We start from the raw sequence: 17,447 nt of genomic DNA on the forward strand, positions 1-17,447 counted from the left end.
GTGCTCTGCTCTGGCCCAGGGTGTTTGGTGTGCTGCATTTACTGGACCTGAGAGAGAGAGGACCTAAGAACTGTAACCCTGAGGTGGTGGTAAAGAGAGAAGGTGAAAAGAATCCCAGGGAAAAAACAGCAGCAACTTATTAAAGGAGGCAGCATGTGGCTGCTGTGTGTAGGATCCCTGATTTCGGACCTGGAGAGGTGGGCAGGCTTGGGCTTCCCCACTGGCCACTGGGAAAGTGGCCCAAGCAATGAGAAGGGGACATGGCTTGTTTAGAAGCCTGATCTAAGGGTGGGATTTAAAGGGCCCAGAGATAGAGCTGAATACCCTGGTGAGGGCTAACAGTTCGTAGAACTTTTATAACTCCTGGAAGGGATTTACTTTTTGACCGTGTGACTTGGCTGGAGGGCTGAGCCACTGAAGACCTACCTAGGGAGGTCACAAACCTACTGGGAGCACCAGGAGCAGGAAAAGGCCTGCAGTACCAAATGGAGCAGCAGGCGGTGCTCAGGAGGGGGTGCCCCCCATTACAAACACAGATTTCCATGATTTCAAGCAAGAGTGAGAGAGCTATGAAAGGGTTGCAAACAAAATGAAAATAACGTGGTTTCTAGGGTCTAAAACTTAATTCTAGCAAAATATAGCTTTGCGTAACATAGTTTCTTACTCACACTGAGTTATCAGCATGCTCCAGCTTGTTTCAGCAGGAGGGACCCTTCTTTCATAGATACTCACTTATGCCAATAATCATTTTGTTCTAAAACAGAAAAATATGCTGTTTAATGTTCATACAGTTGAAGGCAAACATTAAACTTAAGTACTCAGTTAACTCTGCTTCATCTTGAGCTGTTTAACTCTATAGTAGCTGTTAAAACCTTCCACTAGGAATCTGTTCCCCCATTTAATCCATAATTTATAGCAATAAATGGATAGCTTGACCACTTTTGCTACAATATATTTAGGAGATACAGTAGTATGATGTGGATGCAAAACTGCTGTCACTTTCTAACAAGCCTTTTTGTTGACAGCCTTGCATGGGGTTCCTTCGCTTGCTGTATGGCTGCCTCTGTCACCACTATTAACCGATATACAAAAACTATTTTGGAATTCAAGCACAAACGAAAAAAGCTGGAGAGAAGTTTAAAGAATAAATGCAAGTTTCCAGATCCTGGAGTTCCAGAGAAAGCTTGGAATATGTATGTTAGCTCTTTTCATAACACTACAGAGGACTTGGAGCATCAATTAAAGGACATACATAATCCAGCCAGCATTTCAATGTTTGTAGATTTAAACAATATCCCTGAGCCATTCCGTGAAGAGTATTGCTAAATATGTTCTACAATATTTATTAATTAAAAATTTATCTGACTAGCATTATTTATTTTTCATAAAGAGAAATGCTTTTATCAATGCTTCAAGCAAGACATAGTGTTTGTGGAACTGATCCAGCTAGAGTGGTTCACAAAAGGCAATAAGTCATATTCTCCATCGTCCTGCATCTTGTACAGTCATATACACATGTGCAAAGTGGGTGTGAACACTACTACATCAGAATAGCAGTGGCTTACACCCCTTTACTAGTGGAAATGACAACACCAGTACCATGGCAACAAAGAATCTGGTCCACAACTTGGTCCATAGCTGGAATAGGCTATTTGTCATTAAAGATGCAACCTCCCAGCCAAATTCAGCACATTTCAGGCTACACTGATTAGTTTCACCATGTGACAAAGGTCCCAGGGAGCCACACTGAGGTAACTCGATTAGGATAAACTGTAAGGAATGGGGCAGATAATCCCCAAAGCTAGTGGATATTCCAATACTTAGATTTATCAAGGCAGCACAAAACAGCTTGTATAATACCTAACTTGTTACCCAGAAGCCAACAACACAGTTCCCTTAAAGTAACCCAGCCTTAGGCCTCCAACCAGACATCCAAGTCAAATATGATGAGGATTACTAAAAATCTTATTCATCATATAAGAAAGTTCTACCAACTCCAAAGGAACAGACACATTACATCCCAGGTTAATGAATATTCCAGATCTTACCCAAATACACACTTACAGACAATTCTTATTAACTAAACTAAAATTTATTAAAAAATAAAAGAGAGAGTATTGGTTAAAAGATCAGTATACATACAGACATGAGTACAGTTCTGAGATCAGATTCATAGTAGAGATGGTAAGCTTTGTATTTGCAAAGTGTTCTTTCAGAATTGGTCCATAGGTTATAGTCCAATGTTCATATTCAGGGCGATCCAGATAGGACTGGAGATCTCAGTCTTACGACTTAAGCTTCCCCTGCATGAAGCATCAAGCAGAACTGAGATAAAAAGGATCAGGTCCCAAGAGTTTTTTATACAGTTTTCTAGCAGCCCCTTGACCACACAGTGCTTAGGCGAACAACAGGCAATCAGCCAGACTCTGAAGTAGACCTGTTTCCTAAGCATCACTGGTAATTAGCTATATGGATTAACATAAGGCAATTTATCCATTAGGCAGCTTATCACAAACTTTAAAGAGACATATAGACAATGACATTATTTTACCCAAGATTCATCTAAATGTTAATATTCCCTTTTGATCTCTGAATCAATAGCTATAGTAATAGACAGGAACTGTCTGTTTACATGGCTGACATCTAACAAGATATAAGTAAACAAATACAATTAGTATCACCTCTAATTCTCTAAAAATACAGGTTTGCATTTCAAAGTTCTAGCCTATCTAACATGGAAAGGCCCTAATTACCATTTACATACTTTTTAAACATGTCTCTAAAGATTGAATTTGGGTCATTTATCGTGCAGGATGTTTAACCCTTTCTGGCCGTGTTTCACCCACCATAAGGATGGTGGTGGAATTTGATGCCTGTAGACAAACTGGAAGTGATAAGGTGTTATTGTGCAAGCTGAATGAGAAACCCATGCTGTGAGTGCTGGTGTTTTTGTGCCAAATGACCCCGCTATTACTATGCTGATGTGCATCTTTATTGAGAGTCATAGTTCACTGAAGACTACATAATACAGTGTCTCTGATGGTATTCGAGGCACAGAGGTCTGTGCAAAGTTCTGGTTCCCCCTTCATCTTGAAGAATTGGAAGGAGCAGTGGAAAGGATTAAAGTCTTGGAAAGATTTTCTTATGAGGAGAGACTGTTTAGTATATAGAAGAGACTAACAAGAGGGGATGTGTCAGAAATACACAGAGTAGCGAATAGTCTAAAGATGGTAAATCAGGTGCCTTTATTTGCTTACTTGCAGGAGGGGGTATCCAATGATTTTGACAGGCAAAACATTGAAAACTGGTCAAAATAAATATGCTTTTACTTAACACATAATTAACGTGTGGATATTTCTGTCACAAGATATCACTTAGGTGAAGATCTTAGTAAGAGTTTTAAAAAATTAGATGTCCCTATGTAAAATGATTACACCCACAATAACATTTGGTAGGGAAAAGTAAGAGTGAGATGAACTCTCATATTTCAGTAAATAAGCCAGCTGCTAACTGAGAAGGGTTACGAAGGAATATCCTCTTTGGGATGGGTATTTCATAACTGTTTGCTACAGAAGTTTCTTGTACCTCTCTCTGAAGCTGATGGTGCTGGTCACATCAAGACAGGGAACTGGACCAGATGGACCTGGGCTAATCTGCTCTACCAATCCCTGTATACAGATTGAACAGTCCTGTGGATTCTTACACGTTTTTAAAATGGCAGATTTGGAAAGATGAAACTTTTTTTTACTTAGTGAGCAATAATGTGAACGAGAGGCTTTGGGAGCAGGAAAGACATCAGTTATACTCACCATGATTAAGTGTTGTACCTGAGAAACTTCTCTCCTGTAGCCAGATCTGACCATTCAGCTCCCATTGCATAAATTACATCTCCTGTGCTAGTCTTTTGAACCTATTAAAGCACAGGCTGTAATACTAGTTCATAAACTCTGTTAGAAGGGATCATTGTGAAATCTCTACATTGGAAGAAATCCTCAATAGCACTGAGTGGACTTTTTCACTTATTCAGGCAGCAAACCGCTTGAGGAAAATATTTAAAAAGAACAGCACCCCATGGGGCCCCTGGCAGCTGCATCACTATGTCCTACTTCAGTTTCCCAGGGCAGTAGCATGGATCTCAGCAACCTTTTCATTGCCTTTTACTATTCTCAAGTAACTTGGATGTCTCTTTCTGTTATTGATGATGTTCTCCTTTTTCTCCTGACTAACACTGGGCAATTCCTATACAGCCTGATTCACATGGGGACAGTTGTATTAATGTAGATGAAATAAATGATCCCAAATAGTCAAAGGTATTAACACCTTCCATATTAGGAACATGATCTGGTTGGTCTGATCACGTCCCACTCCTTCACTGGTTCTCCTCCGTGAGCAGAGCTGGGTGGACCATCTCATCTTTTGTGCTGGTGCCATGCAGTACAGATGATTTCAGGATCAGGTGACAAGAGAAAGGGAGATAATAGGGAACAGAAAAAGACATAAAAGGGAGGGGAAGACAGAGTATGTTCTCACATGTATCAGGTTGGGATCCTCACTGCTGCAGCTATGATGGTCAAGCATGCCCGCTGGAGTACAAGGTAAAAATCCCACTGCCGCAGCCACAGTGGAGGTAGGTTCCTTCCTTTCCCACCTCTTGCCTCAATTTAAGGGCCTCCAAAATGGTGATGAGTGGAATGGTTCATCCTTTCATTATTTTGCCCACCAATTAGGCCTAATTTCCAAAGCACCACCTTTGGTCCACTGATTTCTGGTCCCCTACTCCTCTTGTTCATCAATCATAATCTTAACACTGTCCTTGAATGTTATCATAGACTCTCTCTGTTTAAATTCAGTCATTCTGTCTCCTTCTTGCATCTTTTCTTAAACAATCATATAACAGGTCATTGTGACAATTCACGAACCTTTACCCATTTTCCACCAATTACATTCACAGTTAAAGTTAGCTTGGGGAAGATAAAGGAGTGGTTCATTCAGAACTCAATTAATAAATAATTAAAGGAGGGCTTGATATTTTTTTTGATGAGATTACAAATTTGGCTGATAAAGGTAATAGTGTTGATGTCATAAACTTAGACTTCTCTAAGGCCTTTGACTTGGTATTACACAACAGTTTGATTAAAAAACTAGCACAATTTAAGGTTACCATGGCACACACTGAATGGATTAAAAACTGGCTAACTGATAGGTCTCAGTATATAATTGTAGATGGGGAATCATCATCAAGCAGGCATGCTTCTAGTGGGGTACCACAAGGATCAGTTCTTTGCCCTATGTTATTTAAGGATTTTATCAATAACCTGAAGAAAACACAAAATTATCAAGATAAATTTTGCAGATGACACAAAAATAGGGGAAATGGTGAATTATGAAGAGAACAGGTCACTGACAGTGTGATCTGGATTGCTTGGTAAAATGGACACAAGCAAACAATATGTGTTTTTAAACAGTTAATGTAAGTATATGCATCTGTGAACAAAGAATGTGGGCCATACTTACAGGATGGGGGACTCTATCCTGGGAAGAAGCGACTGAAAAAGATTTGGGGGTCATGGTGGACAATCAGCTGAACATGAGCTCCCAGTGCAAAGCTGTGGCCAAAAGGGCTAATGTGATCCTGGGATGCATAAACCGATGCTCAAATAGGAACAGAGAAATTATTTTACCTCTGTAGTTGGCACTGGTGCAATCACTGCTGGAATACTGTGTCCAGTTCAAGAAAGATGTTGATAAATTGGAGAGGGTTGCCTTTTAGTAATAGACTCAAAGAGCTCAATTGATTTCGCTTAACAAAGAGAAGGTTAAGGGGTAAGTTAATTACAGAGTAGAAGTATTTACAGGAAGAACAACAATTAATAATGGACTCTTCACTATAACACAATCCAGTGGCTGGAAGGTGAAGCTAGATAAATTCAGACAGGAGCTAAAGCATAACTTTTTAATGGTTAGAATAATTAATCACTGGAACAATTTACCAAGGGTCATGGTGGATTCTCTGTTACCGACAATTTTAAAATCAATATTGGATGTTTTTCTAAAAGATCTGCTCTAGGGGTTATTTTGGGGAAGTTCTCTTGCCCATGTTATATAGGGGGTCAGACTGGATCATCAGAATGGTCCTGTCTGGCCTTGGAATCTATGAATCACTTATTACAACAGGGCCTCAACCTGGCCTGCACTTTTTACAGTGCATGTTTGCATGTGTGCTCCCCCATAGGCACATTCTTTGGGTGCTAACACTTGTGGTGATGATACAAATAAACTGCTATGAATGGATACATTTATCTCAGAGCTTCTTTTTTTCCTCAGGAAAGCACTACAAGGGACAAAGTGAAGGTGGCTAGTGCTTTAGATGTTGATTTTCATCAACTCAGACATGTCAGTTAACCCTGACTTTGAATTTCCCTGTTTTAATGTTTGTTTTTTATAGCTACAAAAGTTATTGTAACAGTTATTTTCTCTTATTTTACTAATAGGTACTTTGGGCTAGATCCACAAAGAGACCGCTACGTTAGCCACCTAACTCCCCTGAGATCCTCAACCCCCTGTTCAGATGCTGCCTGTTCGTGCAGATACATAAATTTCTGCCAGCAAAGTGCCCAAGGTGCCTACATTTTTTCCAGTGGGTATGCACATGTAGCTCAGTGCCTTAGCTCAGACCTAAGCCCCAGTAGGATTCGCAAACTAAGTGTGCCTCTGCCTATCTCACCTGCAGAGCCCAATCTAATAGGTATGCTCAGAATATGTCCACTTGATCGGGTCTGACCCTAAACACAGAGAGGGTGCGGTGTGTTTCAGAATACCCAAGAGCCCAGGGGCTAGGGCACTTAGCTGGCATGTGGGACACCCCACTTCAAGTCCCTGCTCCATATTAGAGCAGGGATTTGAAAACAATATCCACATCTCAGGTCAGTGCCCTGACCACTAGGTTACAGGTCTCTGACTACAGTGGCATGTATGTGGGGATCTTTCTTTCTGGGCTGATGTGACCTAGCTTAGATGCCTAACTCCAGGAGAGGATTCATGACTGTACATCTGAAGCAGTTAGATGCCTAAATCCTTTCTGAGGTGGAGCTTAGGCCATGTCCCTTTCCTCAACATTTCCCACTGGCTGGCTTAGGTGTTTCCCTGCTCAGCATGATGGCTTCTGCGAAGCTCATTCATAGGCACCTAACTCTTCCCATACATTGTATAGGGAGCCTGGGTGCCTAATTTAGGTCCAAGGATTCCACTGGTTTGCAGGGTGCCTACGAGTTAGCTGTTGCAATGGTCAGTGTTGTGAGGCCTGTCCCTTTGTAGCTCTAGTTCTTTACTCTCAACCTTAATTTCACTTCACCGACAGTTTTGCCTCAGATTTACTTAGGCTTGAGTTTCTTTGCATTTGTTAGATGTTCATTATATACATGGGGTAGGGTTCCAACTGTCTAATCACACAAACCCAAACACCCTTGCCCTACCGCTACCCCTACCCTCCCCGAGGTCCTGCCCCTGCCCTGTCCTTTCTCCGTGTGGTCTGTTTGTTTGGGGGACCATGTGCTCACCATCTGGGTGCTGAGCCTAGCGGCCTGCTAGGCAAGGCTGAGAGCTTCTTGATGAGGCTTTGATCTCTGAGCCCTTTAGTACCCATCAACCCCTAACCAAGGGACAGAGCTAATCAGGAAGACCAGGGCTTTAAAAAGCCCACTCGTAAGCGACCAGAGGAGCTAGCGACCAGGGGGAGTTTTGTGTGGGAGTTTACAGGGAAAGTGGGGGGCTAGATATATGTAACATTCCTTAAACTTCTTTAAACTTAAAGCCCCAAATACCCCCTGAGAAAAACAAAACCTCAGCAAAGGAACTAACTTCAGGAGGTAAAAAGAGAATGCAGGCAGAAATCCAGCAACAGAGTGGGGGATATCCAGTTTATTGCACCCAATGCAGCATGTATGATTACCGGCCCTATGGGCAGGTGGCGTATGTATGCATTTGGTGCAAGGAGCTCCTGGCCCTCAGAGACCATGTACGGTCTTTGGAGACCAGGGTGGCTGAACCGGAGGAGCTAAGAGAGACAGAGAGGTACATAGATGAGACTTTCTGGGACAAAGTAGAATGATCCCACCCTCTGTCTGACAGCCTCTGTGCTGTTGAGGAGGATGAAAGTGTCAGGGAAGGAGAACATCCAGCTGGAGCAGAGGGAAATGATCACATAGTTGGGCTCTCCTTCCAGATAATGTTGTGGTATCCTCTTGCACTGAGGATACCTCTCCGGGGGAGGGAACTCCAGTTACTAGGAAGAGACTGGTATTGGTAATGGGCGACTCAATCATTAGAAACATAGATAACTGGGCTTGTGATGATCGGGAGAACTGCATGGTGACTTGCTTGCCTGGTGCGAAGGTTGCGAATCTCTTGAGACATCTAGATAGACTTATGTATAGTGCTGTGGAGAAGCCAGGTGGTCATGGTACATGTAGGTATCAATGACATAGAGAGGGATAGGAGAGAGGTCCTGGAGGCCAAATTTAGACAGCGAGGTAAGAGACTGAAGTCCAGGACCTCCATGGTAGCATTCTCTGAAATGCTTCCAGTTCCACACGCAGGGCCAGTTAGACAGGTAGAACTGCAAGGTCTCAATGCGTGGATGAGATTATGGTGTGGGGAGGAGGGGTTTAGATTTATAAGGAACTGGGGAAACTTTAGGGAAAGGGGGAGACTATACAGAAAGGATGGGCTCCACCTCAACCAAAATGGAACCAGATTGCTGGCATTTAACATTGAAAAAGTTGTTGAGCAGTTTGTAAACTAAGGGCTGGGGGAAAGCCAACAGGTGCGGAGGAGCACGTCGTTCAGAGAGAGACATCCCTTAGGGGAGGATCTACGAAGATTGTCTATGTCTTAGTAAGAAGGAGAGGATGGAAGATGATAAAATACAAGTAGGATATGATGAGAAATAGTTAAATGAAAAAAAGTCTCATTCAATTACATCATATCATGGGAGACAGCTAAAAAGTGACAAGTTTTTAAAGTGCTTATATACCAATGCTAGAAGTCTAAATATTAAGATGGGTGAGCTAGAGTGCCTCCTATTAAATGAGAATATTGATGTAATAGGCATCACAGAAACTTGGTGGAATGAGGATAATCAATGGGACACAGTAATACCAGGGTACAAAATATATCGGAAGGACAGAACAGGTCATGCTGCTGAGGAAGTGGTACTATATGTGAAAGAAAGCATAGAATCAAATGAAGTAAAAATCTTAAATGAACCAAACTGTATCATAGAATCTCTATGGATAGTAATTCCATGCTCAAATAATAAGAATATAGCAGTAGGGATATATTACTGACCACCTGACCAGGATGGTGATAGTGACTATAAAATGCTCAGGGAGATTAGAGAGGCTATAAAAATTAAAAACTCAGTAATAATGGGGGATTTCAACTATCCCCATATTGACTGGGTACATGTCACCTCAAGGAGGGATGCAGAGATAAAGATCCTTGACACCTTAAATGACTGCTTCTTGGAGCACCTAGTCCTGTAACCCACAAGAGGAGAGGCAATTCTCGATGTGGTTCTAAGTAAAGCAGAGGATCAGGTCCAAGAGGTGAATATAGCTGGACCACTTGGTAATAGTGACCACAATATAATTAAATTTAACATCCCTGTGACTGGGAAAACACCACAGCGGCCCAACACTGCAGCATTTAATTTAGAAAGGGGAACTACATAAAAATGAGGAGGTTAGTGAAACAGAAATTAAAAGGGACAGCCCCAAAAGTAAAATCCCTGCAAGCTGCATGGAAACTTTTTAAAGACACCATAATAGAGGCTCAACTTAAATATATACCCCAAATTAAAAAGCATAGTAAGAGAACCAAAAAAGAGCCACTGTGGCTAAACAACAAAGTAAAAGAAGCAGTGAGAGGCAAAAAGGCATCCTTTTAAAAATGGAAGTTAAATCCTAGCGAGAAAAATAGAAAGGAGCATAAACTCTGGCAAGAGAAGTATAAAAATATAATTAGGAAGGCCAAAAAAGAATTTGAAGAACAACTAGCCAAAGATTCAAAAAGTAATAGCAAAAAAAAAAAATTAAGTACATCAGAAGCAGGAAGACTGCTAACTAACCAGTGAAGCCACTGGACAATCAAGATGCTAAAGGAGCACTTGAGGATGATAAGGCCATTGCGGAGAAACTAAATTAATTCTTTGCATTGATCTTCACCATTGAGGATGTGAGGGAGATTCCCTGACCTGAACCATTCCTTGTAGGTGAAAAATCTGAGGAACTGTCCCAGACTGAGCTGTCATTAGAGGAGGTTTTGGAACAAATTGATAAATTAAACAGTAATAAGTCACCAGCACCAGATGGTATTGACCCAAGAGTTCTGAAGGAACTCAAATGTGAAATTGAAGGACTATTAACTGTAGTCTGTAACCTATAATTTAAATCAGCTTCTGTACCAGATGACTGGAGGATAGCTAATGTGACGCAAATTTTTAAAAAGGGCTCCAGAGGTGACCCCGGCAATTACAGGCCAGTAAGCCTGACTTCAGTACCGGGCAAACTGGTTGAAACTATAGTAAAGATCAAAATTGTCAGACACAAAGATGAACATAATTTGTTGGGGAACAGTCAAGGTGGTTTTAGTAAAGGAAAATCATGCCTCACCAATCTACTAGAATTCTTTGAGAGGGTCAACAAGCATATGGACAAAGGGGATTCAGTAGATATAGTGTGCTTAGATTTTCAGAAAGCCTTTGACAAGGTCCCTCACCAAAGGCTCTTAAGCAAAGAAAGCAGTCATGAGATAAAAGGGAAGGTCCTCTCATGGATTGATAACTGGCTAAAAAGCTTGGAAAAAAGTCAACTAAGGGGGGATATGATAGCAGTCTATAAAATCATGACTGGTGTGGAGAAAGTAAATAAGGAAGTGTTATTTACTAGTTCTCATAACACAAGAACTAGGGGGTCACCAAATGAAATTAATAGGTAGCAGGTTTAAAACAAAAGGAAGTATTTTTTTACACAACACACAGTCAACCTGTGGAACTCCTTGCCAGATGATGTTGTGATGGCCAAGACTATAACAGCATTCAAAAAAGAACTAGATAAATTCATGGAGAATAGGTCCACCAATGGCTATTAACCAGGGTGGGCAGGGATGGTGTCCCTAGCCGCTGTTGCCAGAAACTTGGAATGGGTGATGGGATGGATCACTTGATGATTACCTGTTCTGTTCATTCCCTCTGGGGCACCTGGCACTGGCCACTGTCAGAAGACAGGATACTGGGCCAGATGGACCTTTGGACCATGGCCGTTCTTATATTCTTATGTTCAAGCACTGACTGATGCCTTCTACTGTTCAGTTCCCACCTTTCCTAGGAACCATGTGCAGTGAGTCAGCCCCTCTCATTGAAAATTAATACCAATCTTCTTCTTTGCCCAGCAGAGAGTACTGAGCAATGAACTGGGGTTCCCCGCTACCATCTTGTTGTTGGGCTGGAGCAGTGAGGAGGAGGAGAGAAACATTACATAGCAATCCTCATTGCTGTCTCTCTTGTGTTCTGAAGGAAGGATATTGCTTTTGATGGCAGAGATGGGATGCCATGAGAGCTCCCAGACTATGAGGCAGGTATCCATGGGTATCCTTCTCACTTGAGACTGTCAAAGTTTCTTTTGTGTTAGGTTTCTCAGTCCATACCACCAGCTCAATGACCACAGGACAGAGTGAGTGATTCTGATATCGTTTTTCAGCTACTCCTGGCATGGTCCCAAACCAATAAGAGAGTTGGTAGAGACCTCACATGGGAGAGTGCCCTCCACACCACCTCCAAGCAGGACACCATCAGTCCCAGAATGAGCAGGTGCCAGATGGTAGCCTCTGGCATCTGTGGGAAGGAGTTCATGAGGTCCTTGCCCATTCCAATATAGGAAGGAGAATTTTGTTTCAGTGTGTGAAGATCTGGCTCCAAGGTCTTTGTGGGTTGGACTAGATGACCTGCTTAGGTCTATTCCAACCCTAATCTTCTGTGATTCTGTGATTGTAAGATGAGCTAAGTCCTGAGAAGCTATCCAGGTTGATGACAAAACCATGTAATTGAAGTATCTGGAACATTCTCTGGATGACTCTAATGGCTTTCTCACTGTGCCGTATGCAGGACACAATTGTTCCCATTTCTGGCTTTTTGGAGAGGTGGGAATCAGTGCTGTGGGGGAGTTCTGGTTCTGCTTTTCCAGCAAGTCCAGTGGATGTTCCTGATCTCTCTCTCTCTCTCCTCAACTTCTTGTTGTTTCAGTTCCACAGCCCTCTGCTATGCTAATTCCATAGCTTGCTTTTGGGCCCCTATTTCCAGTTCTTTTAGCTCCAAGATTTGCCTATATTTTTTCTTTTTTTTGGCTGCCTGCAGTCTGAACAGCTCTAGCTTTGCAATCATTTCATTGTTTGAGTGTCACAATTACAATTTACATTATTATTGTATATTTACATAATTATTTCATAGTTATACCTGCCTCTGGAAATTTCCACTACATGCAACTGATGAAGAGGGTATTCACCCATGAAAGCTTATGCTCCAATACGTCTGTTAGTCCATAAGGTGCTACAGAACTCTTTGCTGCTTTTACACATCCAGACTAACATGGCTACCCCTCTGATAATTTACATTATATATGTATACCCTCTAATTAGATAACCCCCAATCGAAAATGTTTATTAGTATTAGGATGAGAATCTACTTAATGTGTAAAACTGCATGAAAACTAATGAAGGATTGTTTCTGGTTATCACAATGTTCATGAAAACTAGTGAATGATTGGTTGGACTGCTGTAACTAAACGCATTATGCATATATCTGTAACTTAATTGCCCATCAAATGGGATTGAAGCCTTAGAGCTGTAATAAAGAAGGATGGTAATTTCAAAGCATGGGTCATTGTGTTCAACAACGGGAAATCTACATACCCATGCTGTGATGGAAACACTTGCCAGATTGCTTTCTGGGAAGACAGCTATAAGAATGAACCCTGGGAGTGATCCTGTATCTCTGGACTGATGAATTCTGATAGGGTGGAATTCTGAGCCATTGGACTGAGATCCCCAAAGCCATTTTGAGTAACCCTTAGAGACTTAGGGAAAACTAGGAGATTATTACACATCTGCTGTCATTTGGACTTACAAACTCTGACTCACCTGTTAATGTTTTTACCTGCTATAACCTCTCAATAACTCTCATTTCTTTTTCTTAGCTAATAAATCTTTAGTAAGTCTTCTAGCAAAAAAATTACTACAGTGTTGTCTTTAGTGTGAGATCACGAGTATCCATTGACCTGGAGTAAGTGACTGGCCCTTTGGGGTTGGGAGTGACCTAATGTGTGATGATTTTTGGTTTTAATAATATTTCATATTTTAATAATATTTCATAATTTGCTGTTCAGTATTGTCCTGGTAAAATATGTGTGGCAACATTGTATGTGAAGTTATAACATTCCCCTGTGTGGTGCTATTAACACATATTCCAAACTCCACTGCCTTGCCCTAAGAGAAGCTGGCCAACACGTATGTCCTAAACACAGGACTGTGTGCTCTGCTTAATTTGCATTTAAGCAGTAGACAGCGTCACCAAGCAGGGAGTGAAACAAAGAAAGCTCCAACAGGTGAGAAAAAGCCAGCAGGAAACATTCTTCCACATAAACTCTTTGTGTCCTAGTGCCCAGCTGGAAATGTTTTTCAAGGGTGGGGGGGACCTGAAACTAAAGCAAGGAGAGACAAACACGCAAAGGAACCCCCCGCCCCCCTCCCATCACAGTCATTGCACCTGAAGAGAAAATGGAAGCAGACATTGGACACTGAGGGAGGGGTTCTGACTTCAGAGTTTGGTCAGTAATCTTTTAAATCATGTGCTGAGAAACTTTGCTTGAATCTAATATAATTTGTTTTGTTAGGCATTAGTAAATGTTTTATCTTTATTTTTCTTGTAACCATTCCTGAATTTATGCCTCATTACTTAAACTGTACTCATTTAAAATCTATCTCTTTGTAATTAATAAACTTGTTTTACTGTTTTATCTAGTCCAACGTGTTTAACTGAAAGCATCTGAATAACTATTTGAGATAATAAAATGGCATAATATTCCCTTAAAGGAATAGCGAACTTAAAATATTTGTACTGTCTAGGAGAGGGCTGGGCAGTACAGAACATACATTTCTGGGATAAATGTGGGACTGGGGGTATGTTGGGGTCACCCTGCAGTATAACCAAAGCTGGTGAGAGTCAGAGTGTAACCCAAGTGTGACTGGCAGGCTCCAGTTGCATGCAGACACTCAGGGTGTGACTTGCATTCTGGAAGGCTGCTTGTGAGCAGCCCAGGTGGAACCTACTTCAGCAAGGCATTGCAAGGCACCCATCATAGCAGTGGAGATATGTTTGTAGATTTTGCATCTGTTGTTTTGGCAGGGTCTGGTGCTGCTTTGAGTTGGTGGGTCCCAGTCTGTAGGAACCTTGTTTCTGAGGATGAGATTCAAAAGACTGGGGGGTGGTGGCGAGGGGGTGGGGTGGGGAGTTGTTTGAAGGCCAAAAGACGGGGTTTAGGAAAGATTTATTTCAGAATGTGGTCCCCATCAAAGATGGATTGTAATTTTTAATGATACCCCTATATGGGTTCGAGTGCGGGGTAGCAGGTAAGAACTAGGGGTGTCCTATGACTGCAGAGGTGTTAACAGGCCATTTCACCTTGAATGGTCCCTTAGAATATGGGTGAACTACTTATATTAAACAATCTGTTCCACCTTGTATTTAGCTGTGACACTCAGAGTACATTTCCCAAACCCAGAGGAGAGCTCAGTGTAGCTTGAAAACTTTTCTTCTTTGCCAACAGAAGTTGGTCCATTAAAAGAGATTACCTCATGCCCCTTGTCTCTCCAGGATAACAGGACAGTTGAATACACATTCATCTGATTATCACATCAGTCTCCCTCCCTCCTACCAATTTAGAAAGCAAATATCTCCTGAGAGAAGTCCAGAGATTGAGCCACAAGGCAGCTGCAGCAGGTACAGCTACACTCAGCTGTGGGGGTGGGGGGGAAATAGGAGTAGGGAGGAAGTGGAGTACAGACATAGGTACCTGTAGCAGGGACTGACGGACACTGATGAGGTAATCAAGCTGCTTTCTGCAGTGTTCCCTTGGGCCAGTCTCTGCCCTGTATTGATTGGCCGTTTGGCTCCAACCTCCACCCCCTCAAACAAAACCATTAAACCAGTCGCCCCTTGTGACAGTACCATGCTGCTTGGAGTCTGTCTTTCTGATCTGTCTGCTTGGAGGTTGTAAGTAGGTTATAGTGGAAATAAAATTAGCAGTGGATTTGGCTAACATAATGGTTCGGGGGAATGAGGAAGGATGTGTCATGCCCATGGCTGCGGTTGTGGAATCAATTAAAAATGCACAGAAAATACCTGTACAAAATGGACAGGATATGTCTGCATGGGTACCCCAATTACTCGAGACCTTTTTGGAGGCATGGGCCAAGTCCAGCCTGGAATATTGTCAAGTGCACACCTACATTTTACTTGTAGGAGAGGACTCACTGCCTCAGAGTCAGTCACTGGACCATAAGGAATCCATACATCCAGTTCAGATAGTGGAGGCATTGTTAGAGATGACTGTCATAACTACAGCAAAGCAATTGATGTGCTATCTGTTCTGCAGATAGGGGGTGCTTAAGGTTATTGACTCCAACAATGGGAGTGGATTTGTGGGGTCAGTTGTCAAAGAAGTATGCAACCTGCTGGTCAGTGATCAGAAGTTTCACATTCCTTATCATCCAGCAGCAGCAGGATATGAATAGAACCATCAAATCCAAACTAAGAAAAAGAGGTGAATACAACAGGAAGCAATTGGAATGAAGTATTACCATGGATAAATGGCACATCAAACCTAAGTAACACACATCCACAGGATTTTCCCCTTGCTAGGCCTTAATGGGAAGGACAGTGAGATTGTGGGAGGATATAACTGACATGGTTCCAGTCCATCTTGTTACAATGGCCCTGTCAGAAGCCTGGGTTCAGATGCAGATTTTACAAGTTCAAAAGATCATGGTAGCAACTGACAAGGCAAAATTACAGAAGAACAAGGCATGGTTCAATGCCAGAGGTCCCCACCACCACCCCCAAGACTCTGTGGATACTTTGGGGGAGCATGAGTTATGTGAACAGCAAGGAGAAGGTGGAACAAGAGGAAGAGTATGGGGGACAGGTGACCAGGAGAATCCAGTGCTGCAGTGAGCCAGGACCCGTTTTTGACTCCTGGGCAGTCCAGCCGTATCTACGGTCCAGCATGGGTGAGCCTGATGCAGGGAAAGGAACCTCTGATAAGTATGCAGTTTGCTTTGAAATTGTAGATATGGAACTCCCAGAGTAGCAGGACACATATGTTGATTACTCTGAAGCTAGAAGAGGTAGTGAAACAACCAATAGAGGTAGAGTTGCTATCTGCTTCTCATTCCCCTACTGAGTTACGCATAGGGGGCCATGCGGAACAGTTTGTTTATGTGCATCAGGATGTCCCATGAATCATCCATTAAGATCTCAATGAAACTTTCCTGGAGGAGGTCAGAAATCCTCCCTCTGGGGAGGGCTGCTTTATTTCTCCCACCACGGTAGGACACATTTCCACATCACTGAGTGATTACTTTAGCATTGCAGCACACAGGCTAGCAGCATACAGCCCTGGTCTGTAGCCGGACACCTGCAGGAGCTGTTCCGTTTCAGTCTCTGTTAGCCTCAGGAGCGCGATATCAACTAAAATCACTACCGCCTATGGAAAATGGTGCCAGTATTCAGTTCACTTGCCCTATTCACATATATTCATGCCCATGAGCTATGCCCCCTTTATTTCCCCAACTCGCCCCCTGGCCCTCAGGCTCGACTCACTATGGCTGGGAACAGAACATGCTGCACAGGGGTTAGTTCCTGCAAAGTAACCAAGCCAATCCAAAACTATGTAATGCAATGTATAGTAAATGCAATGAGATGTATAATGAATATAAAGTGAAAGGGTTTCTGTGTAACTTTGGAACTGTGATGTACCCTGCATCCATCCCTCTGGGTCTGAGTCTGATCAACTCAGCCTAGCATTGCTGGATGCCAAATAAAAATGCCTAAGTGACAATGTCTGGAGTTGAACTGAGTACTTGGGAAAATGAGTGGAAGAGGTCTCGGGGGAGCCCCAACAGGGGGCTCTTCCCTCCACCCTCTGTCTGTCTTCTCTAGTTATAGAATGTCCACTATCTGGAGCAGGGGCTGTCTCTCACTCTGTGTCTGTGCATATCCCAGCACAAAGGGGCCTTAGGTCCTACTTTAATACAAATAACAGAATACTTTATCTTAGTCACTGGCTTTGGGAGAGGTGCAATCTTTAAAGTCTTTGCAGTCTGGCAGCAACCTGGCT

The 17,447-nt window shown here is 42.4% G+C and overlaps 1 protein-coding gene across 1 annotated transcript in view; it reads left to right on the forward strand.

Moving 5' to 3' along the window:
- The window catches only part of GSG1L2 (GSG1 like 2), a 66,288-nt gene extending 64,962 nt beyond the window's left edge, over positions 1–1,326 (forward strand). The window contains exon 5 of the mRNA XM_048818035.1: positions 1,026–1,326. Within this exon, the coding sequence (XP_048673992.1) occupies positions 1,026–1,326 (301 nt within the window). The remainder of the gene's footprint in view (positions 1–1,025) is intronic.
- The last annotated feature ends 16,121 nt before the right edge of the window (positions 1,327–17,447 follow it).

This window comes from Caretta caretta, chromosome 14, assembly GCF_965140235.1.
Source record: "Caretta caretta isolate rCarCar2 chromosome 14, rCarCar1.hap1, whole genome shotgun sequence".
In the NCBI taxonomy this organism is placed as follows: Eukaryota; Metazoa; Chordata; order Testudines; family Cheloniidae; genus Caretta; species Caretta caretta.